Source organism: Homarus americanus, unplaced genomic scaffold (assembly GCF_018991925.1).
Source record: "Homarus americanus isolate GMGI-L3 unplaced genomic scaffold, GMGI_Hamer_2.0 scaffold32063, whole genome shotgun sequence".
NCBI lineage: Eukaryota > Metazoa > Arthropoda > Malacostraca > Decapoda > Nephropidae > Homarus > Homarus americanus.
In genome coordinates this window covers 158937-183809 of record NW_024753223.1, presented here as the reverse complement: position 1 = coordinate 183809, position 24873 = coordinate 158937, and the positions used below count along the sequence as shown (strand labels likewise).

At 43.5% G+C, this 24873-nt stretch overlaps 1 protein-coding gene across 4 annotated transcripts; it reads left to right on the top strand.

Annotated features, from left to right (window-relative positions):
* Positions 1–5127: 5127 nt before the first annotated feature.
* Positions 5128–15977, top strand: LOC121855315 (glycoprotein-N-acetylgalactosamine 3-beta-galactosyltransferase 1-like). Of its 4 annotated transcripts, XM_042350209.1 has the most exons (7): positions 5128–5146; positions 5352–5425; positions 6148–6414; positions 7225–7406; positions 14761–14920; positions 15190–15332; positions 15609–15977. In XM_042350209.1, exons 4-7 carry the CDS (start codon positions 7392–7394, stop codon positions 15789–15791), a joined length of 501 nt encoding a protein of 166 aa, XP_042206143.1. In that variant the 5' UTR covers positions 5128–5146; positions 5352–5425; positions 6148–6414; positions 7225–7391; the 3' UTR covers positions 15792–15977. The 4 variants fall into 4 exon arrangements, with proteins under 4 accessions (XP_042206143.1, XP_042206145.1, XP_042206144.1 ...); XM_042350211.1 differs by lacking the exon at positions 5352–5425 and having other exon boundaries at positions 5129–5146; XM_042350210.1 differs by lacking the exons at positions 5128–5146; positions 5352–5425 and adding an exon at positions 5172–5249.
* Positions 15978–24873: the final 8896 nt, after the last annotated feature.

The window sequence follows — 24873 nt, the reverse complement described above, 5'->3', positions numbered from 1 at the left end:
ACCCGTCTCTGAACTGTATGTAGAAAAGGCTATGCCGTCGGTTCTAGCCAAAATTATTTCGTCCACGCCAGCTTTTCTGAGGATAAGGAGTCGACTCATTTTAGAACACTGGTGAGTGCCACACGCAAATACACACACCGAGTTACATTGTCCACTGATACACCAGGGGGTGGGATGCTCTGTCATACACAGCTCAGTTTTACGAAGATTTACATAAGAAATAAGTCTGTTTAGTAATGACGGAAGGTGTAGAATAATAAAAGATTTACAAGGATAATGCAAGGAAGGTCTATGATGCACCGGAAGGAACTAGACTTCCTCAGTGACCGACGCCAAGCTGTACGCTTCCGAGGGGCTGTCTCCACCTTTCAGTCACTCACCTGTGGCGTCCCCAAGGCACCAAGATGGGACCACTCTGCTTCGTTATGCTTATCAATGATGCCCTAAGAGAAACCCCCGCTCGGTGGAAATATGTCGACGACTCCACCATTGGGATCAGCGTCAACAATTCTGCTCCCGACTATACCGCCCTTCAGGATTTATTGAACAGTCTCCAAAACTGGGCCACCAACAACCACGTCACCATCAACCATACCAAGACCACGGTTATGTACATCAACCTCTCCTCCGACATTGTCCCACCCCCTTCCATTAAATTAGGTCCGAACACACTCCAGGTTGTAGATTCCACTAAGCTCCTCGGCGTCACCATAGACAACAAACTAAATTGGAAACCACACGTCAGTGAAGTTGTCAAATCCTCCAGTTTCCGTCTCCACTTCCTCCGCCGACTCAAGTTCCTCGGAGTTCCTGCATCCGAGCTCCTCAGTATTTACTCAACATTCATACTTCCCAAGCTCACCTATGCCTCCCCCACCTGGTCTTCCTCCCTAAATGCCACAACGTAAACACCTAGAAAAAGTGCAAAAGAGGGCATGCAAGATTACTCTCTCCCCTTCCTACTCCACATATCAAGAAGCGCTCAACACACTGACCCTTTCGACTCTCACTGACCATCACCACGACCTCATCTGCAAATTTGGTAAGAAACTTCTGCACCATCCTCGACACCGGCTCCTACTACCACCTGAGATCCCTAGCCCGAGAATTGCTGTTTGACACCACAACCGCATCCAGCCCATAAGTGCACGAACTGATCGCTATAAGAACAGCCCAGTCCCAACCATTGTAAAATTATCAATAACTTGTAATAAACCAGTGTATTCAATCTCAGTAAACACTACTCCTTGCACTGTCACTATGTTGAAATGAACTGTAGTTTGAGCTTTTCCCCATCTAGTTATTATATGTCTTATTTGTGTCACTTATGTTACTTGTATATTATTTGTAATTCGAAACCCATTCCCCAATTATGTAACTGTATATTTTCAGCCTTCTGGCTGCCAAGCTCTTTCAATAAACCGTTAATTATTATTATTATTATTATTATTGATATACAATAATCATATATGTTAAGCAAAAATACTTAATGAGGTTTATAAACAAGCTGGGACACTCAGCAGTGATTCAGAGGAGTTGGAGAAATGAAAAGACAAATATACTACAAGAATACGAGTAAGCTAAGGACGATATATATATATATATATATATATATATATATATATATATATATATATATATATATATATTGTTACGCCGTCTCGTAATTAACTTAAATATGCAGGTTCTAGGCGTAACCAAACAAAAAAGTGAAGTAAATTAAAAGGGAATAAAAATAAATAAAGTAAACCTTTAAGAATTTGATTAATTAAATATTAACACAATAAAGAGCCTCGTAGGCTGTCACAACAAATTGATTCACCATTGAAACTTTTAAGACACAAATGATACTAAACATCGAAACATCAAAAGAATAAAAATAAAGCATTGGATTACGTTAACACTACATAAAAATGTGTAACTAACACTGAAATTAACTAACGTGAAACAACACTGAATTACTTAAATGTAACTAAGCAAATACTGATGGACATAAATAGAGACATAAATAGGTACTCATATAGATATACCACATTGGTGGCGACAGGAACAACACAAATAAACTAAGTATAAGTAACAGGTGACGAGTGTCACTCAAAGGATGTGAACTGAATGACAAGGAGGACTGACTGAATCAGTTGGTGGACTATATATAGGGCCAATTCGGCCCAAAACCTGCGGTGGGTCGTTTAACGTTGCAGATGGTCGTTAGAGGAAAAGAAAGCTTGTTACAATACTAAATAAGAAATAAGATGGGCTTGAACAAATAATAACAGTTAAAACCTTCATACAGGTAAGGTGACTAGATTATATAATAATAAATATAACACATCATTACAGGAATAATATGGAATAACATGGAAGCATGTATATAAAAAAAAAAAAAAATAATAATATATATATATATATATATATATATATATATATATATATATATATATATATATATATATATATATATATATATATATATATATATATATATATATATATATATATATAACGACTTGTATCCGTCTACCCATCTCGGTGAAGTGAACTAAGATAGAGCATTAAACACTTGCGTCTTTGAACAACTTCAAGACATAAGTGTAAGTCTTCAAAGTTTACGTGTGTGTGTGTGTGTGTGTGTGTGTGTGTGTTTCTTTATTTTGTGTGTGAAGATTGGCAATAATTACAAGTTTTTTATATTCTCTTATCCATGAATCAATTGAGGAGGACGATCATCGCCCTAAAAGAACGGTAGGGACTGAGCTTTCTTTTCTAAAACACTTAAGAATGTGTCTTATTGTCCCAACATGTGCCGGGGACTTGTATCTACTGAAGAAGAATTATTCAGAATATCTCTTTTTTGTAAATGACTTTCATGAGTCTACTTGATGGAGAGAGGATTATGGGACACGTCTCTCTGTTACAAAAAAAAAAGGTTTATAGAATCTTCTTTGTCGCAAAAGTTTCAAGATGTGGCATTTTAGTCTTGAAGGCCACTTATACCTGGTCTGGTTTACCTTCCTGAAGGTTCGTCTTGAAGCAGGTGGTGGTAGACCTGCTGGGGGCATGGGGTTGTTGAGTGGCTTTTTATTTTTGTAACTGTAATGGGAGGAGGTGAGAAGGACCGGGAGACTGGAGTGGGTGGTTGGAACAGGCCTTGCAGCCCCGCCCACATCATGGTGTTGTGTTGCACCATAAAACCTTATTTAGAGCAGCACTTCTGGGTGTGTCTGGGTGTGTCCTGTTATGTGTTTATCTGCTCGTCTCTTTATCAATCTGTCTCTAAATGTATGTATATACATATGGATAAGACGATGGCTTCACAAGCAGTATACTGTACATAATGCTGGTACGCTGTCCACACTTAGGTCGTCCTCGCTCTCACATACAGGAGCCTATTCTGACATTTAGTTCTGCGTGCTTGTTGCTACGAATGTGTGCGTGTGTGTGTGTAGCCCGACTGTATGGAGGCAGACAAGAGCCAGCAAGACGCTGCCGCCGCCCCTCCCGTACCAAATGTGCAAGATCTGTGAACGACTCTGCCGGTCCTGTTTCGGCCTCTTTAGTCACCTCAAAACTCACCAATGAAGGTGACATCCCTTATATCTCATATCATTGTATCATAGCTGGATGATCGTCGTACTCGATTCCGAGCGACAGCAAAGTAGTAGTCTCAATAAACAAGAATTCACAGATGCCATTGCTCTAAGGTACGGTAGGCCAGTAGAAGGTTTGCCCTCCCAATGCGTGTGCGGCTCATCTTATGACATCGACCACGCCATGGTGTGCGTGAGGAAGTAACTGATCTAACAGCAAATCTACGGAGGGAACTATGCCACGATGTCATGGTGGAACCGCCCCTCTTTCCATTGGAAGGTGAGAACCTCCGTCACAGGACTTCAAATAAATTCAACAAAGTCCGTGTGGACGTTAGTGGTCGAGGATTCTGGACGTGGGGACAGCAAGCTTTTTTGACATAAGGATTTTTGATCCCATGGTCGCATGCCACTGCAACCTAGCTCTCAATGCTGCACACAGGAGGAACGAGAACGATAAGATTAAGGCATATGGGGAGAGAATTCAGAACGTTGATCAAGGCAGCTTCACTCCTCTGGTATTCACAAACCTCTGGCGTGATGGACCGTGCAAGATGCTTCTACGCCAGACTCGCGGAGGTGTTATATGAACGGAAGCAGCAGCCCAGAAGTTATGTTACAGTCTGGTTGAGATGTCGACTGTCCTCTGCTTAGGTCTGCTTTGCTTTGCATCATGGGAACGAGAGCATCGGCCCCAAAGCCGACAACAATCGCAGATATCGACTTTGAGGCAACAGTCACTGAATGCCATGATCTGCCGCTCAACTAACTCAACACAGCCAGGTAGCTACTTATGTATTAGGATAGTTAATTTTAAGGTAATAAAATGATGGTAAAGGTGTGGCTATTGGGGGAAGCTGGAGGCCACGTTAAAAAAGTAATAGTAGTAGTAATAGTATTAGTAATAGTAATAGTAATAGTGTGTGTGTGTGTGTGTGTGTGTGTGTGTGTGTGTGAGGAAGGAAATGGCTAGGTTGAAGGGTCGACTCCGTAGTTTGCGAGAAGATTATCTCTTTAGTATGGTCAATCCGTAATACTGGAGTGTTCCCGCCTCTCCAGTAAAACGACCAGGTTTCGATTCTGGTCCATCTTTAAACTACGAGTACTTTCTTTAGTGTCCTTCTCTTTGCTACCCATAAACACTGTTGGGGAGACCATGTTTTCCAGGGCTCTCTTTGACACTGGGTTACACAGGTCACTAAATAAGGGTGTGGTCGTTGTGTTGGCGGCAGTTTCTACACCTTCAATAAATTCTCACCAAGGTTGGCTTTAGGCTAAGATTCATCAACCAGCAACAGACAGAGCGTAAGTCTTCCCCTTCTTTCCATCTCTCCTTGCTTTGGCCCCCTTCTCAATTTCTCTTTCTCCTTCCTCTCTTCCTCCCATTTTCTAATTCCCTTTCCTCTCTTTTCTCCTTTCCCTCCTTTCCTTTCTCTCATACCCCTTATTCTCTTCCTCCCCTTCCCCCCACCCCAGTTAAGATACGTTATCACCTCCGGGCTTATCAGGAGGCAGCAACCTTATCTACTCAGTCCCTCAGGTAATGCCGAGTCGTGCAGGTAATCCAGGTGTTGCTATGATTGTTTAAACCAACGATATATATATTCACTGATATAGAAAATAGATATGATATCCAGACAACAGTGTCGTCATGTCGTGAATGTGAGAAGGAAAAATATCGTTGTTTATAATGACGTAGTTATGTAATTTGAATTCAGGTTGCTGGAGTGTTGAATCCATTACGTTTGTTTATCTGTTGACAAGATGACGAGTGTGAGGGGCAAGTTGGCTGTGGGTGCTGCGTTTGTCCTTATTTGTATATTCTTCAACGCAATCAAGTAAGTGATACTATACACAGCTAAGGAGAGAGAGAGAGAGAGAGAGAGAGAGAGTGTGTTATAATACAGAACAGTCCAGTTGAAAAATCCTCTCCGTATTGTCAAATCTTGGTGTTAAATATTACTTCACAGCAGGAAGTATAGGAGCTATTACATCATCGGGTACGTATTGACAACTGAATGACCCTGAGACTGAGGCGATGACACCTACAGTACATCTCACAACTCACAACACCTTTTTTGACTACCATCTCAGTTAAAGGGACATGAACCGAGAAGGCATGTAAAAGAGTTACGATCTAAGGGTAACGTATGCTTATGTGGTGACTGGGACTGACCAGGTAAAGATTATTTGGAAGAAATTAGCAATTAATTTTATTTCTCTCGTTATTGTAAATATATTGAGCTTGTGATGGGATACAACACGTGGTCTACCTTTACCATACAGACCACCCCGCTACTCTATAGGTCAAATGGATAGCGCCGTGCTAAGCCTCAACTATCACACAATATCATCTATCATAAAAAAAAATAATGTTAATTGTGGTACACTGTATAGATAGGTAGTGCTAATCTATATGAACAGTAACAGCAAGGTTAGCAACTTTTCCAGACTATTTGATCACATAAGCCCAGCATCAGAGCTAAGAGATCGGTTCACTGTTACAAATCTTATATAAAGTTCTTACAGCTATTTATTTTACTGTCACTGTTTCCCACAGTCACACCAGTCCAGGGCGGCCACCACTGCTACCAGGACAGTTCTTTCACAGTCGTGACGTCCCTCCCCCGGGTGGGTGGTCTCATAGAAGAGACCCTAGGGTGGTGTGCCTGGTGGTGACCTCCCCCCAGCACCACGAGGACCGCGCCCGTCACCTGGGGTCCACCTGGGGTAAGAGTGGCCACCCCAGCGCCTGCCCAGACACCATCTTCCTCACATCTGCCCCACACCAGGATCTCGACCAAGTCATCATATCTACCTACGCGAGGTGAGTCCTACATTAAGTGTTTGTTTCCAGTTTTATCCCTGACAAGCTCGTATCATAAAACCAGCGCCAGCAGGAGCAACGACGAGCACTTGACCTTCTTTACTCCACCCAGACCTGCACAGCGCCACTTTAACCATCTACATAAATACAAGCTCACTTTTTCATTTCAAGTACCTGATCTGTCTCTACTGTAGTTCCCTGGCTAGCAGTCGCGGGTCATTATCTGATATATTAGACCCGTAGTATATTATATAAACCTTTATTATATGATATACAAGACCCATGCGATTAAACCAGTAACAGTACGAGAAAGCAACAGTGCTTGACGTTGCCCTTTATACTTTAATGATCCGTTTAAGAAAGCTATGCCAGACGAGCGTTCACTCCTCTCCCTCTAATCTGGAAATAACTAAGACATAGCGAACTTCAGCTCACTCTCTTCCAACAGTGGCGATCTCTTATTGCACAATTATTCGCTGTGGACCATACAAGAGCACCGCAGCTGGCAGAGGGTGTGCCTCCTTTTGCCTGGAGTAATTGTTATCTGTGAGTCATTATGGGGTGAAGGAGAACGCCGTTGTTTACTGACTGCTTGTGTTAGCCGTAAGGTAGGGTGTTGTAGAGGTTCCTACCTGTGCGCCTCTCCTTATGTCTACATATTATCCCCTGTCTGTCTCTTTACCCATTCTCTTCCTTTATCTGTCTGTCCGTGTCTTAACCGCCTGTATCTTCCTCTTTACCTGTCTGCCACGCCCCTCTTTGCCTCATCGCTCCCTATTATGCACCTAACTGCTTGTCTCTCCTCCCCAGGTACGAGGACCTCTGGGGTAAAGTGCTGAAGGGTTCTCACAGTGGAGTCGTCGAGGGGTGACTGGTTCCTCAAGGCTGACGACGACACCTTCATTGTCTACTCTCACCTGTGTCACCTGTTGTCTTTCCTGGATCCCTCTCAGCCTCTCTACCTGGGCCTGTCACTGATGTTTCCCCTGCAGGTGTGTGGTGGTAGTGGTGGTGATGGTACTTGTAGTGGTGGTAGTTGTAGTGGTAGTTATGGTGGTGGTAGATATAGTGGTGGTGATGGTAGTTGTAGTGGTGGTGATGGTAGTTGTAGTTGTGGTGATGGTAGTGGTGGTGATGGTGGTGGTAGGTGTAGTGGTGATGATGATTGGGTAGTTGTGGTGATAGTGGTAGTTGTAGTGGTGGTAATGGTAAGGTGTGGTGATGATGGCGGCGGTGGTAGTTGTGGTGATAGCGGTAGTTATAGTGGTAGTGACGATTGTGGTAGTTGTAGTGGTGATGATGATTGTGGTAGTTGTAGTGATAGTGATGGTGGTTGTAGTGGTGATGATGCTGGTGGTAGTTGTAGTTGCAGAGAGAGAGAGAGAGAGAGAGAATACTATATATCACGCCATATAAATCTTAAGATAAACTTGACTTTATCTATAGTAAAAATATTTGAGCTCATGTTCTATTTGTTGTGTGCAATCCGTTATGAACCTCACTACTTTAATATTTGATCCAATACTGTACAAGGAGGCGGTGTAGTGAAGCCTGTGTGTGTGTATGTATCAGTGTAGAGGGTCTTTAATAACTCGTCTGTATTTGTGTGTATAAAAAATTTGAGGTTTTCCCTAATGATTATGTAAAAATGGAAGTCTTTTTTGGTTTAAATTATGTAAAAATGGGTTTGTTAGGCTTCAGCCGAAACACCAAAAATGAGGAGGCGAGACACTGGGGTTGTGAAGTGCCTGGTGGAGGAAGATCACGATGAAGGCCCACAACATGGAGGAGATCAACACACCCTCCAGCCCTGACTCGAAGAGGATCACGTGAAAGATGAAGACCCTCTGAACCCAGGAGGAGATGTGGTGGTCTCCCACGCGTCTGTCCACCACCTTCAGGAACCCACACAGGAGGAGAAGCATAAGGCCCAGGAAGCAGGAGATGAGAGACAAGCTGGTGTACAGTTGTTGGTACATGAAGACCAGGACGAGGCCGTAGAACACGATGTAGTAGTCCCCGAAGAACTTATCGAGGTTGGCGGTTATCCGTGTCTTCATCTCCTTCATGGTCCAGGGACATCGTAGACCCCACAGGGAGGACAGGAAGGCGCGAGCGCCTGCAGAGAGTCCAAAAAGAGCTGATGTACGAAGGAAAAGGAGAATTTGCACGAATTCCTTCCCGGCCATGATGACTTCCTGCACCTCATGCTCCTTATACGGCGGAAGGAAGGTGGCCTCGTTGTGAGGAGGAGGAGGAGGGTGGAGGAGGAGGAGATGTTGTTGTCCTCAGGAACATGTGAAGATCTATCCTCATCAACATCTGAGGATTCCTCATCTGAGGACAGCCAGTTATAGTACTCCTCATCATCCATCCAGGGGAAGAACGCCACCTCCTCCCTCGACCTATCGATAATAAAGGCTGAACCTCTTAGAACCATCTTATGGATTTTGACTGTTATATGAATTTATTATCTAAAAAAGTTAAAAATTTTGTGGCTATAAATTATATCTGAAGCAGCGACCGTTAAGATTATGTTAAACTGGGATGATGTGCCAGAGCGAGGTACTGCCAATGGCGGCACGCGCGCACACATACACACACACAAACTCTGGGCACGTTTCTTTATGCCATTTCTCTCTGGGCTTTTCACCAAGTAGTAATTGGGAACCTGGATATTAATCGATTGGCAAACCATTTTCCAGGGTAATAGTTAGCCAGTGCAGTTTACGAGCTGTCCGGTCTTATTGGATTATTCCTTGACACTGGTCATCTAAGTCGTTCACTTATTGGTTTTTCTGCTCTTTATTTCTTCGCTTTGGTGTTCCTGGGTCATTACACTTCAACACCTCGCTGATGGCAAAAATTTATGAGCAAATGCGTATGTGCGTGCGTGTATGTGCGTGCGTGTGAGTGCATGTGTGCGTGCGTGTATGTGCGTGCGTGTATGTGCGTGCGTGCGTGCGTGTATGTGCGTGCCTCCGTGTATGTGCGTGCCTGCGTGTATGTGCGTGCCTGCGTGTATGTGCGTGCCTGCGTGTATGTGGGTGCGTGTATGTGCGTGCGTGCATGTGAGGGTGTGTGTGTGTGTTGGTGAGTCGTATGAGGGTCAGGAACGATGTTGTTGTTGTGTGTGTGTGGGTGGGTGGTTGAGGTAGCTACTGTCATCAAACAGATGAAAAATAACAAAGCCTCAGGGCCTGATGGAATCTCAGCCGAGGTGTATAAAGCAGGAGGACCTCTGCTTACTAGCCGTCTCCACTCTCTCCTGGAGAATGTATGGGAAAAGGAGGAAATCCCCCAAGCTATTAAGGACGCCTCCATCGTCAATATTTATAAGAACAAAAGGGAGACCGGTCAGACTGTGGCAACTACCACGGGATCTCGCTGCTGTCCTTAGCTGGCAAGATTATCGCCCGGGTCCTCCTAAACAGACTTTTTCCTGAAGCGGAAAACTTCCTCCCAGAATTTCAATGTGGCTTTAGACCATCACGTGGCACCATTGACATGATCTTTGCTGCCCGCCAGATACAGGAAAAGTGCCGAGAACAGCGTCATGACCTGTAGATGGCCTTCATCGACCTAACCAAGGCCTTCGACTCGGTCAACAGGGAAGCCCTCTGGTGGACCCGCAGCCGTTTCGGCTGGCCCCCAAAATTCATCGCCATTGTGAGGAAACTTCACGATGACATGAACGGCAGTGTCCTGCACAATGGCACCCAGTCTGAGTTCTTCCCCATCCAAACGGGGGTAAAACAAGATGTGTACTGGCGCTAACTCTCTCCTCCATTTTCTTGGCTGCCTGTGCCAATTTAACCGGCGGGGTGGACATCGAGTATGCAGTATGCAGACGACTTCACCCTCGTCGCTCAGATTCTCTTTCAGCCTACCCCTGGTTCAGCCACACCTCCACCATCCATCCAGCTTAACGGCACTACCCTCTCTAATGTTACCCACTTTTAGTATCTCGGCTTACACCTATCCACCTCCGCGAACATCGAGGAAGATATTCAGTATTGGATCAGATGTGCATCTCAAGCCTTTGACAGACTCCTTACCGGTGTCTTCAGCTGTAGGGAGCTGTAATTATCTACAAAGCTGCACATGTATCGAGCAGTGGTCCTCCCCACCCTGCTGTATGGCAGTGAGTCATGGGTCACATACAGGAGGCACTTCAAGGCACTTGAAAACTTTCACCAACGTAGTCTACGTTCCATCCTCCGAGTTCGCTGGGAAGACAAAAGAACAAATGCCAGTATTCTCGCTGACACCAACTGTAGGAGTACCGAGGCTACCATTATCCATGAACAACTACTCTGGACAAGCCATGTTACCCTCATGGACGACAGTAGACTGCCAAAACAGCTACTTTACAGTCACCTAACGAATAGTAAACCTAACGCTAGCGGGCAACTGAAAAGGTATAAGGATAGTCTTAAGACAAACTTGAAAAAGTGCCAAATCGACCCCCTCACTTGGGAGACGATCACTCCATGCCGTAACGCTTGGAGGAGCACCACACGATTAGGTATCAATTCTTTCGAGTTAGCCTGACTGCATACCGAGGCAGACAAGCGCAAGCGCCAGAAAGACACTGCCGCCGCTCCTCTTGCACTAGATGTAGTCCTCCACACGTGCATCATCTGTGGACGGCCCTGCCGGTCCCGTATCGGTCTCAAGAGTCACCTCAGAGCTCACTGACGAAGGTGACATCTTTATCAACTCGTATCATTGTATCATAGCTGGATGATCGTCGTACTCGATTCTGAGTGATAGCAAAGTAGTAGTGGTGGTTGTGATGGTGGTGGTACTTTTGGTGGTGGTTGTTGTAGTGGTGGTGATGATGGTGGTAGTTGGAGTGGTGGTGATGGCATTTTGAGTGGTGGCGATGGTGGTGGTACTTGTACTAGTGGTGGATAGTTGTGGTAGTAGTAGTTGTAGTAGTGGTGGTGGTGATGATGGTGGTGGTGGTAGTTGTAGTGGTGGTGATGATGGTGGTAGTTGTAGTGGGAGTGATGGTGGTGGTAGTTATCGTGACACCGATGGAAGTACTGGTGGTGGATGGTTGTTGTCGCGGCAGTGATTATGGTAGTGGTAGTAGTTTTCGTGGCAGTAGTGGTGGCAATAGTAGTAGTGGTAGAAGTAGTGGTGGTGGTGGTGGTGGTGGTGGTGGTGGTGGTGTGGTGGTAGTGGTGGTGGTAGTAGTGGTGGTGGTAGTGGTGGTGGTGGTGGTGGTGGTGGTGGTGGTGGTGGTGGTAGTGGTGGTAGTGGAAACAGTGGTGGCTGTTTGTATGTTACAATTTATCATTACTATTCATAATTTTGTTCATTTTATTCATCCTGTTTTCCTTGCTGTTTTTGTACTTCGTTTTCATCATCATCTTATCTTCATTATTACGAGTAATAATAATAGTAGTAGTAATAGTAGTAGTAGTAGTAGAGTGCGGCCACCAAAGAGATGATACGGGAGATGACTCGCCTCATAACCGAGTACACTCAGGACAGCTTCATTGACCCTTTAGGTCTTCAAATACTGACAATAATACCCCATCTATTCTGGTAGAGGACACATGCAAGGACTAAGTGCAAAGAAAATGTGGCAGCAATGAAGAGAAGATTGACAATGTGGCAGAATGGGGCCCCTTGATGATCTACGAGAAGCAAGAATACAGCAGGAGAGACTAAAGCAAAACACCGATGACGTTGCCAGAAAGTTTGGTAATAAGATGCGGGTGGGAAAAGTGTCCTTGGCGGGAAGATCTATTACAGAGGAATCCTCCGGAGGTGTGCTGCCAATAAACAGAGAGACATTACAACAACTGAAGAAAAACATCCCCTGCAAGTGATGAGGAAGGCATCAGGTTCCAGGATGACTATATCCCTCCAAATGCTGTCATGTTCGAGAAAATAACAGGAGGGATGGTGTGGTAAAAAGCTCTGAAGAAACAGAGAGGGACTGGCCCATCAGGTCTGGACGCAGACGGTTGGAGAGTCATCCTCAGCACTAACAAGTTTGGTGCCGTAGCAAGTGATCTCTGCAATGCCACTGCCGTCCTTGCAAGAAAGCTAGTAACCTCGTGCTGCCATCACCTTTATGCTCTGACGGCCTGCCGCCTCATTCCCCTGGATAAAAATCCAGGGTGTAGGCCTATAGGGGTGGGGGAAGTGCTGAGACGCATAATTGGAAAATGCATAATGGAGGTGGTAAATGATGATCTCAGGGCAGCTGCAGGAAACCTGCAAGTATGTGCTGGCCACCAGGCCGGGGGGAGGGGGAGGGGGAACGGCCATTCACGCCATGAGAAACGTATTTGAACAGCGTGATTGTGAGGCAGTACTTCTGGTCGACGCTTCCGACACATTCAACATACTCAACCGTAAAGCTACACTGCACATCATCAAGATCAAGTGTCCAAGCTTTACAAGATATGTTGAAAACACCTATAGGAACCCACCAGACCTCTATATAACAAGCTTCAAGGCTCTAAGAGAAGATACTATCATACAGTCAACTGAGGGAACAACACAGGGGACCCTGTTGCAATGGCCATGTACGCACTAGGCCTATCTGTGCTCCAACACACAATAAGATTAGAAAACAACCGCAGTCAAGCAAGTGGCCTATGCTGACGACCTTACAGGAGCAGGAAAAGTGGAGTGCATCAAAAAGTGGTGGGACTTGATAACATCATATGGTCCACAAATAGGGTACCACCCAAACGCCAGCAAGTCCTTCCTCATTGTGAAGCCAGCACATTATGAACGGGCAATGGAGGTGTTTGGCGGAAGTGAGGTCAAAATAACAAAGGATGGCCTAAGACACCTAGGTGCAGTAATCGGCACGAAGGACTTCAAGACCGAGTAAGTAACGGGAAAGGTAAATGAGTGGGTGGAGGAAATCCAAGCTCTGTTTGATATTGCTAAAACAGAGCCACATGCGGCTTTTGCGGCATTCACCCACGGAGTCAAGCATCGCTGGAATTACCTGATGCGCACTATCCCTGATATCGGACCCCTCCTCTACCCTCTGGAAGAAGCTATCAGCGTCAATTTTATTCTAAAAATTTGTGAAACACCTTCACTTAACCCCAGCAGAAAGGTCAATCCTTGCACTACCACCGGGATTGGGAGGAATGGGATTGACCAATCCAGAGGAGCTTGCTGCCACCGAACATCAGAACACAGTCAAGCTCACGGCAGCCCTCAGTGAGCACATAATCGCTCAGAATGCAACAAGTCAGGTGGATACCAAGGAATTAAACAAGATTCAAGGGTCCATTACGACAGAACGATAGTACACCCAAAGTGATAAACTGCAGGAACCGATGCTGCAAATGCCAGAGAACTTGAAAGAAAAAGTAGCTATAGTGCAGGAGGTGGGCGCCTCGAACTGCCTAAGAACGTTACCGATGGGCAAAAGGGTTCAGTCTTAATAAACAAGAATTTACAAATGCCATTGCTCTAAGGAACGGTAGGCCAGTAGAAGGGTTGCCCTCCCAATGCGTGTGTGGCTCTCCCTATGACATCGACCACGCCATGGTATGCAAGAAAGGGGGCTTCGTATGCATGAGGCACGACGAAGTAAAGGATATCACAGCAAATACTTTGAAGGAAATCTCTCATGATGTCAGTGTAAAACCGACCCTCCTTCCATTGGACGGTGAAAATTTCCATCATAGGATTTCAAACACATCCAACGAAGCCCGTGTGGACGTAAGTGCTCGAGGATTCTGGACGTGGGTACAGCACGGCTTCTTTGCATAATGATTTTTTTATCCCATGGCCGCATGTCACCGTAACCTAGCTCTCGATGGTACAAAGAGGAGGAACGAGAATGAGAAGATCAGGGCATATGGGGAGGGAATTCTAAATGTTGATCAGGGCAGCTTCACTCCTCTGGTGTTCACAGCCTCTGGTGGGATGGGACCAAGTGCAAGATGTTTCTATGCCGGACTCTCGGAGGTGCTATCTGAACGGAAGCTGCAGACCAGAAGTTACGTTACCGCCTGGTTGAGATGTCGACTGCTCTTCTCTCTGCTTAGGTCTGCATTGCTCTGCCTCAGGGGAACGAGAGCATCGGCCCCAAAGACAACAACAGTCGCAGATAATGACTACGAAGCAACAGTCACTGAATGCCGCATAGATCTGCCGCTCAACTAACTCAACACAGCTAGGGTAGCTACTTATGTATTAGGATATTTAATTTTAAGGCAATAAAATGGCGGCGAGGGTGTGGCTATTGGGGGAGGGTGGAGGCCACGTTGAAAAAAATAGTAGTAGTAGGTTAGTTGAACAACAGTATTGACCAGACATATAATATATCCCTCAACTACACTCTCCTTTCAGCAGGATGAAGATGCTCTGGAGTATATGAGTGGGGGAGCTGGCTATGTCCTGAGCCGGGAAGCAGTCAGGAGGCTACAGGATACCAATGTAAAGGAGTGTCATGTACCTGGCTTGACGTCCTACGAGGATGTCAACATGGGTGCCTGCATGAAGGCTTTAGGTAGGTACACATCGCCATGACTAAGGGGAAATGTGGACTGTGGAATTTAGACATATCAATGACTATCCAGCACTGTCTGTCCAGCAGCCTCTCTATCCTTTTATAGTTCCAGGTACTCTTCACTGATTACCCACCTTATACTCCTTATACTCCTTATACCCCCTTATTGTTTCCTTTAAAACCTTAAGTATCAGCGATATGACATTACAGACAGCCTATCGTCAATGTATATTGCTAATTGGAGTGATGTTGGGTTCCTCCCCCATCAGGAGTGACAGCTGGTGATACGCGGGACAGTCTGGGACGGCCCAGGTTCCTGCCATACCCACCCTGGGTCCTTCTCGACCCCTCCCTCCAATACCAGTCCAAGTACTCCTGGCTCCAGAGGCTCAGCAAGTACCAGTTTAATTTTGTAAGTGCGTTTTCTTTACGGTAGGTTGAGAGAGAGAGAGAGAGTGTGTGTAGGTGCAGCAGGCGTGACTGTGCGAATACAGATCGTGCTAGTGACGTAATCTCACAAGAGATGTACAGTAGCCCCCCCCCCCCACAGACCACCGTCACGGAAACTGTGTACAGACATAAGTTAATTATATAAATCTGCATTCATTTATAAATAAAGTTCTCTTTTTATATATGTAATTTTGGCTGAAAATCGTTGAAGTAGAATAATTTGTGTTTTGGTGTGCAGGGTGCGGAGTATCTAAGCGACCAGGCAGTGAGCTTCCACGAGGTGAGGGAGCCATTACACTACTACCTCCTGCAGTACCTCATTAATGAAGTTCGTCTGTCACCTGCAGCCTGGCCAAGTCTTCAAACTTCATTTCCTTCCCACCACGACCAGCCTATTCCTCTGAGAACTCATCATCCTTAATACAACTTTTCCTTTTTCTTGATACAGCCCTCTAACCCTCCAGGGTAGACTCACCTCTCCATCATCCAGGGTAGTTAGACCTACCTCTCCACCATCCAGGGTAGTTAGGCCCACCTCTCCACCATCCAGGGTAGTTAGGCCCACCTCTCCACCATCCAGGGTAGTTAGACCCACCTCTCCACCATCCAGGGTAGTTAGACCCACCTCTCCACCATCCAGGGTAGTTAGACCCACCTCTCCACCATCCAGGGTCAATCAACACCACCACTGTTACCATCACCCTCTCAATCACCATCACCATCACTGTCACCATCACTTTCACAATCACCACCATCACCAACATCCTCACAATCACCACCAACACCCTCACAATCACCACCTGTATACCTGAATTGTCTAATTGTACACCTTCATTGTCTACATACATGATGGTAGATCAATGTAGACTTGTAATGACGACCTAACTGAATAAAAATGAACTTAAAATTAAACAATCTGATATTTTTGACTTATTATTTTAAATTGCAGAAAAACAAACTTCCCTTGTAGACTTATTTCCTATCCACTCACTTCACTTTCTTGTCCAGTAAAAAAAAAAAAAATAATAACAAATTACGGTAACAGCGACGTATGTAGATCAGGTTCAGAAAATTCCCCTAAATTAAAGTGTGAATAAAAACCCAAATCAAACAACAAATTTGCCCTGAAATATCGCTTCCTTGGGGGGTTGGGTTAGGTTAGCATTAGGAGTGTCTCTAAAACCACTAGCTCGTCCTCAACAAAGATAGAAACTCCGCTAGGTGTCCTTCTACACTATTATACACTGGTGATAATCCTCGATGCTTTTTGTATTCAGACTTACAAGTTTTTACGTGTTTCTGTGTGACTGGTAATATGGGACGCGGAAGTGTGGTACAGATAATAAAGCCTGTTTATGTTGTACAGTTATGGAAGATCCTTTTAAGATATCCTTGTGCTCGTAGTCCTTCCCGTTGTTTTATTTACGTGTTATGTCTACAGAGAGGTGCTTGGTGTATACAGTGTGTCGAGGTAGTGGTGTGTTGTTTTGTCTGCAGATGTGCGTTATAAATGAGAGAGATAAGGTGACCCAGAGGAAGAATTTGTCCAGTCATAATTAACACATGTTACGTTTGTTTATTTTGACACACGGACGCACTACAGGCGAATGTTGAAGATTTTAACTTGATTTCGTAATTACTGTTATGAAAGCGTAACCACAGCATTGGCTCTCAGTAAACAATTACTGGCAGATCCAATTGGTGGTGAGGGGGAGAGAGGAGAGAAAGTTTAGGGTGGGGAGGGTGAGGGAGATATGGGTGGGTGGAGAGGGAAAGTGAAGGACTTGTGGTCACGGGAAACTGGTCAGAGGGAGGATGGAAGGAGGGTGGGGGTGACGGATACAAGGGGGAGGGAGGGTAGCTGGAGGACGGATACAAGGGAGGAGAGAGAGGGAGGAAGTGGAAGTAACGGATACAAGGGAGGGAGAGAGGAGGGAAGTGGAGTAACGGATACAAAGGGAGGGAGAGGGAGAAGTGGAGGTAACGGATACAAGGGAGGGAGAGAGGAGGAGGGAAGTGGAGGTAACGGATACAAGGGGGGGAGGGAGGGTGGAGGTAACGGATACAAGGGAGGGACAGAGAGAGGCGAGGAAAGAGAGGGAACTGTGGCCGCCCGTTTCATATTTCTCTAAACATCAATAAGGCTTCTGAACGCGCCTCACCTCACCTCAAGTCTCACTCCATCCGTGTTTACTGTCGCTAGATGCTAAGTTGCTCGAAGGGAAAAAAAGTGAAAGTAACTTGAATCACAGCGAAACCCTCAATCTGGGATCACTTTCAGAGAGTGGGAATACTTTCAGAATGTTAAGTGAGAATGTTTATCTGTTTACCTTCACGTGTCAGGGAATTCTATCACTGGCTGGGGAACTCTTTAGAAAGTTTGACAGTAATAGTTGATTAATGTTTGAATGGAGAGGACACAGTGACTGCAGGAAAAATTAGGATTGGTTAGCGTCAAGTTTGGTTTGGTTAGGTTAGGTTAGCATTAGGTTGGTCTCAAGAAATCGCCAACTCTCTCAAAGGTTTCAAGAATGACTGGAAAAAATATAATATCAGTTTAAAGAATAAAACACTTAGACTAACCTACTGACACTCTTCACCCATACCTCCTAGTGCTGTGAAGATGAATTATATATTATTAAGTAAGAGATAAATTAGTGATACATATTTCGTAAAAGTTTTATTATTAATTTTTGAGGGAAGGCTGTGGGCAAGGACAAGGCCACAAGGTCATAAACCAACACTCATTCATACGAGAGTCTGTTCTGTTGACTTAAAATGGCCAAGTAGGTAGTAGGCAGCTATCAAACAGGGAGGTACTACTGCCTGGGAAGATATTGGAAGCATAATGTGTTGTCTAATGGTAGACCCTGCTGCCATATGGCATCACGAAAATTGTGAGACCAAGTCCCAGGCTGCTGGTCTGACTTTCTGCCTTATTTACACACAATTGCAGGGTCTGAATTATTTCTCTTACTATTGACAACACAACATACATACTGTCGTTTCTCATTCCTGATTTATTTTGTAATTTTTGCATTTATTTATGGTTATTATTATTATTATTATTATTATTATTATTATTATTATTATTATTATTATTATTTATTTTATTAATTATTATTATTATTACTATTATTATCATTATTATTATTATTATTATTATTATATTATTATTATATTATATTTTCGCCCCCCAGGCCCTGATGTGGGTCAGTGACCTGTGCCTGGGTGGGCTAATCCCTGTAAAAAAAAATATATATATACCTGTATATATATATATATATATATATATATATATATATATATATATATATATATATATATATATATATATATATATATATATATATATAAATAAATAAATAAATAATTAAATAAATAAATAAATAAATAATAATAATAATAATAATAATAAGAGGTATGAGAGAGCCTTCCACATCCAAAACACCGTAATAACAGGGAAGATCTTTGTAAAACCTAACTTTCCTCGAGAGAGAGAGAGAGAGAGAGAGAGAGAGAGAGAACGTCGTCGAGAAAGTCATAACAAACGTGTGAGAATTTTTTAAAGGAGTTGAGTGACTATTTGTAGACAACATTTACTGCCAGACTGGGAAACGGCAGTGACCTCCACACACACACATAATATAAATTTTTAAAACAAAATCACAAAAATTTTGAAGAAACTCTTTACCAAACTCGAAACAAATTAAAGATTTTTGTAGCTATTTTAATGTATCTTAATTTTTCATGTTTTTTCCTTCTGGTTTTGGCAGAAGGAATAGAGGAGGAGGAGGAGGAGGAGGAGGAGGAGGAGGAGGAGGAGGAGGAGGAGGAGGAGGGTGAAGAGTGAAGAGGAGAGGTAGGAGAGGGAGGAGGAGGAGGAGGAGGAGGAAGAGGGTGAAGAAGAGTAAAGAGGAGTAGGAGGGAGGAGGAGGAGGAGGGAGGAAGAGGGTGAAGAAGAGTAAAGAGGAGAGGTAGGAGGGGAGGAGGAGGAGGAAGAGGGTGAAGAAGAGTAAAGAGGAGGAGGAGGGAGGAGGAGGAGGAAGAGGGTGAAGAAGAGTGAAACGGAGTGGGAGGAAGAGGAATAAGAAAACACATAAAAGGAGGACAACAACGATAAAAGGTGAAGGAAGGAAGGAAGAGGAAGGAAGGAAGGAAGGAAGGAAGGAAGGAATAAAAATGAAATCTAAATATAATAAGGACGATGAAAAGGAAGAAAGAAGGATTATCAGGAAGTAAAGATGATAAGGAAATAGGAGAAGAGGAATATCATGGAGAGAGGCGAAAATAAACATGAATAATAATAATAATAATAATAATAATAATAATAATAATAATAATAATAATAACTGCTAATAATAACACTACTACCATACTAATACTATAATAGCAACAAAAATAATAACAATAAAAAATACCAACAATAACAATCTCAAACACACACTAAAAAGGTTGACTACTGGTTTACAAAATAACACCATCTGTCGCCTCACTAATCTTATAAAACATCTCGTTGGTTTACCTCTACACAAATAACAATAAAACTCACAAAAGAAACTATAGGAGCAGCTGGCGGACTTTCTCTCCTGGCTTAAAACGTCAAGGCGGTTTCTTGAGATCTTTGGGAGATTTGGCGGTTTCTTGGCTGGGAGATTTGGCGGTTTCTTGAGGACCTTTGGGAGTTGGCGGTTTCTTGAGACCACTGGGATAGTTGGCGGTTTCTTGAGACCTTTGGGAGAGTTGGCGGTTTCTTGAGACCATTGGCGGTTTCTTGAGACCTTTGGGAAATTTGGCGGTTTCTTGAGACCTTTGGGAGAGTTGGCGGTTTCTTGAGACCTTTGGGAGATTTGGCGGTTTCTTGAGGCCTTTGGGAGTTAATGTACAGTACCGGATGCTACGTGTGTTCGCAAGTCTCATGGAAACTTACACCTGACCTTCATAGTACAGGTAAGTACAGTACACGTGTCCAGTAGTTTAGAAATTTAGAGTATAGCTTTTAGCAGACTGTCTTTGTCTCCAGTGTACAGTAAACCTACACCTCACCTCCACAGTTCACACGTGTTATAGCAGCGATGGCCCGAAGAGCGTCGTCAATCTGCAGGAGCATCACCTCTCTCCCGCGGCCACTGACAGTTGCCTTGTGTGATATAGAAACTCTCTCTTTCATCCAAGATTTTCCCCTCCGTGTGTCCGTGGCCGTGGGTGGTGCTCCAAGCGGTGAAGGTGTGTGTGCGTGTGTGCGGTGGCTTTACCTGGACTCCCTGTGGCGGTGCCTCTAAGATGTGGTCACAGCCTGGACAGTTCGTGGCAAGCTTTTTATTTATTCCTCCCGATGTGTCATTTAGAGACTCTCAGCCTACGTTTTTGTGTTGTCCCTCACAAGTTTCCCTGACTACAATTCTAACGTTTAGACTTCACAGCCATTAACGTAATACCAACAGGAAACGGGTCTACCGTATTTTAGAAGCAATACGAGCGGAACAGTCCTATGAATAGCTTGTAAAATTTTGCATGCAGGAAACACGTGCAGTACAAAATTTACCCAGAACAAGGAATACGTCAGGACGTGAACGGGAGGATCCACACAGTTACAACTTTCTGCAAACATCTGATCGTTGTAACAAATTTGTGCTCAAATAAAACATTATTTTTCATCTGTACTTTTGTGGGAAAGATTTTACCAAGTCATGGGCAGCGTAAGAGCCATGAGTCACTATGCTACACGTAATAGTTGTCACTTTCTCGCTAATGTGTTGTTACGCCAAGAGACAAGTTACTGTATCGCGCCAGTGTTTGATCCCGGAGTTACTCTCTGGCTATCTCATCCTCCCTTTCTCCATTCTTCATTTGTTTGCTCTCTCTTTTTTATCTTTATCTCTGTTTCATTACTTATTTATCTCTGTGTGTGTCTCTTTCTCTCCTCGAGGTGTGTGTGTCCCCAGGGTGTGTGTCCGTCTCACCGCCATCAGAGACACCAGCCACCAGCGTCAGAATTAGGATAGGATACAGACACCTCTGGCAACTTAGTGACACTGTACCCATACCGGAACACCCAGCATGTAAACTTTGTGATAAGCCTTTAAAGCATACACTTGAACACTATATTATTGAATGTGACACTGTCAAAGACTTCAGGCCACCTGACTTATTGTATCATGAACTTTGTAATTATTACATTGAATCAGGGGTGTTTGAGGACATTCTTGCTGTTTATCCAAAATTTGCTAGCCCACACTGATTGGTTTTCAATTAAAATATTACGTCTCATGTATATGAACCACTGTCCTGCATGGCAGTGAACAGTGATATCACCCACATGACTCTGACCTATATATACTGCTAATGAATGTGATGTATTTCTTTGTGTACGAACCTCTGTTCTGCGTAGAGTGAGAAGTGATACCACCCTCAGTGTCAAGACCTGACTGAATGGCAAACTGTACTCCAAGCTTTGTCAATAAATTTGTTAACCGTAGCCTAAACATTAAGCGTCATGTGGCCAAACCGTTTCTCTCGGGAACACATTTTCTTCACGTGTCTGGTGTGCTGAGCAGATAGGAAAAGTCTTTTCTAAACATTATTATCTCCTTTCTGCGGGGTGTGGCTATTTCAAGACTGTCAAGTCAAGTCAATCAGTCAAGTTTATCGCGGGGAATGAGGTATCCGGTCCACCATATGGTACGACAAGTTATAGCAATTTAGGGTACCATTTTCTATTTTCTTTAGCGTATGTAAGTTTCTCTCTCGCAAAACACGTTCGAGAATATTGTGGAGCGGATCATCTTGCTGTTATGATCAGAAGAGAGAGAGAGAGAGAGAGAGAGAGAGAGAGAGAGAGAGAGAGAGAGAGCTCCTTGTCTATGTCTGTCAGTCTGCCTTTCTATCTCTTGTGTTTTTCTTTGACTGTCTGCGTGTCAGTTTAAATGGCTCTTTCCTTACGTGTCTTTTTCTCTCCTTCTCTCTTCTAATCTTTCCTCGTTTATTTTCTGTTTGTCTGTTTGTATCTACCTATTGTTTCTGTTTATCTCTGTTTCTCCTCTGTGTGTGTCAGTGTATCTTTCACCCCTTATCTGTCAATTCCTCTTCTATCAGTAAAAACAGTCAAACTTTATTATTGTGTGTCAGTGCTTGAGGCTGTGTCACTCCTAACCTCGCCTCCTTCACCCACCTTCCTATCTGACAGTGAAAACAAGTTACTATTACATGACACTGAGTCACAATTACACGATAATGAGTCACAGTTACGTTGTTTTCGCCATTCTTATTCGACTTTCACTGCCTCTCTCCTTATTAATGGCTCGTGAGACGCTCCTGAAGAAGGGCTGCGTCTCCCTCTCTCACACAGCATCCGGAGCGAGGTCCTCCACCCACTACCAACTACGACAACAACAAGTGGTGGAGCTAAATGATGCTTTCCTCCGGCCCTTAAGTACTGCCACTGTAGGCAGAAAGCAGGGGAACATCGTTATGTGAAGCCCCCAAATGTTATGTTAATAAGGGGGGTTAGAGTGCCAGGCAGTGATTGCTCGTGCTGACTTTTTTTTTAATAATATGGGTGTAAATGGTGTGTTGTTATCGTGATCAAGAGTAAATCCCGTGTCAGAAAGAGAACTACAGCACGAGCAATCAACAGCGTCTGGCGTTCTCCATCACTCGACAATGATGCGCTTTACGGAAACTAAGACAGACGACGGCCGCCTACCTTCTGCCAACAGTGGTGAGAGCAAGAGTAAAGTCTGAGAAAGTTGTGAAGAAGGTGACAGGTGTTTAATTACACACCACGAGGACACACACCACACTGTGACTTGTAGTGAGCCCAAAACAAGAGTTTCACAATACATTAGAAGTCTTTCAGTAATATCAGCATCAACAACAGATAATAATCTCTCATAACTTGCTAATGATAATTTATCAGTGAAATCATTGGATCTTATCAGATGTCAGAGATGACTCATTACGAAATATCATGTTTGGGTGAATCATCAGTTATCAATGGTAAATCATCATACCTGAATTACGAATGATGAATCATTAGCTTTCGATTGTAAGTTATCAATCATCAATTTGACATAATCAAGCACCACGACGTATCAAGTCCTCGACTGATACTGATCAACCATGATTGGCCAGCCTAATGGTTAGGCTTTGTTGGGCCTATTTGGACTACCCTCTCTACGATTTCTTAAAAGTTCGTGTAGTTACTTTCCTTATAATGAATTGTACACATAAAATTCCACCATAAAAACAAAAAACAAAAAATCCACGAGATTATAGTATTATGGGACAAAACCCCAAAGGGAAAAATCCTACTAGACGATATATTGACTCACATGTCTGTAGGTCCTGATACAGTACCTGGTTAAGTTAGGGTATATTAGGTTAAACTAGGTCAAGGTAGGTTAGGTTAGATTAGGTTAGATAGGGTTAAAGTAGGCTGATATAAGTTAGTGTGAACTGAATTTAATTAGGTCAAGTTTCGTCAGGTTAGGTTTGATAAGGTTAAGTTATCGTTAACATAGGTTAGGTTAACTTGGGGATAGGTTAGGTTAGATTAGCGTAAAGATAGGCTAGGTTAAATTAGGTTGATTTCGTACAACAGTGATGGGGACCGGACACTAATGAGGTAAGGTTGTGTTTGGAAGTTACTATAAAAACCAATCAAAGGTAAATTGCATATGTAAAACCGGGGTGCCTCTCACGTTACTCCACGTTCAGTAACCAGGTTTAGAAACTTTATGCCTGGATGAAGAGATAAATGGTCAGAACATATTTATATCTGGGTCTATCTCAGTCACTGTCAACACGTGACGTTCACTTCAGTGTTGGGGAAATGCTCATGACAGTTCGGAAACGGATTTGAAGTCGGATTCTTGAAATTAATTCAGAAACATTCGCACCAATACCCGGATGTTTAGTAAAAAATAGGAGTACATGTATTTAGAGGTTTATTTATAAACATTTGTACACGTATCAGAAAGTTAATTTAGAAGTATCAACAAAGAATTTTGAAAGTTTGTTATGAAACTTTAGAATAATTATTATAAAGTTAATTCACAAAGTCAGAACAAGTCCAGGTTGCGGTCCAAATTACAGATACAGTAATTATTACAAATGACAGGAGGTAAACTGTACCTGATGACTTACTAAACCTTATCAGCTGTAGGGAAATGTACCGATAATGTACCGTTGATATGATAGATTAAATAATCCAACCATCCAATGAGAATTATTTTTACTGCTACACTTAATGTCATAAAGAGTAATTCATTTATTCAATTAGTGAGTGTTTAACATAGACTTCCACTGAGTTATCATCTACTACAGTAATGATTGGAAAGATGGGAAAAAATATAATATCAAAGTACAGATGCACGTATAGACACAGGTACAGACGCACGTATAGACACAGGTACAGATGCACGTATAGACACAGGTACAGATGCACGTATAGACACAGGTACAGATGCACGTATAGACACAGGTACAGATGCACGTATAGA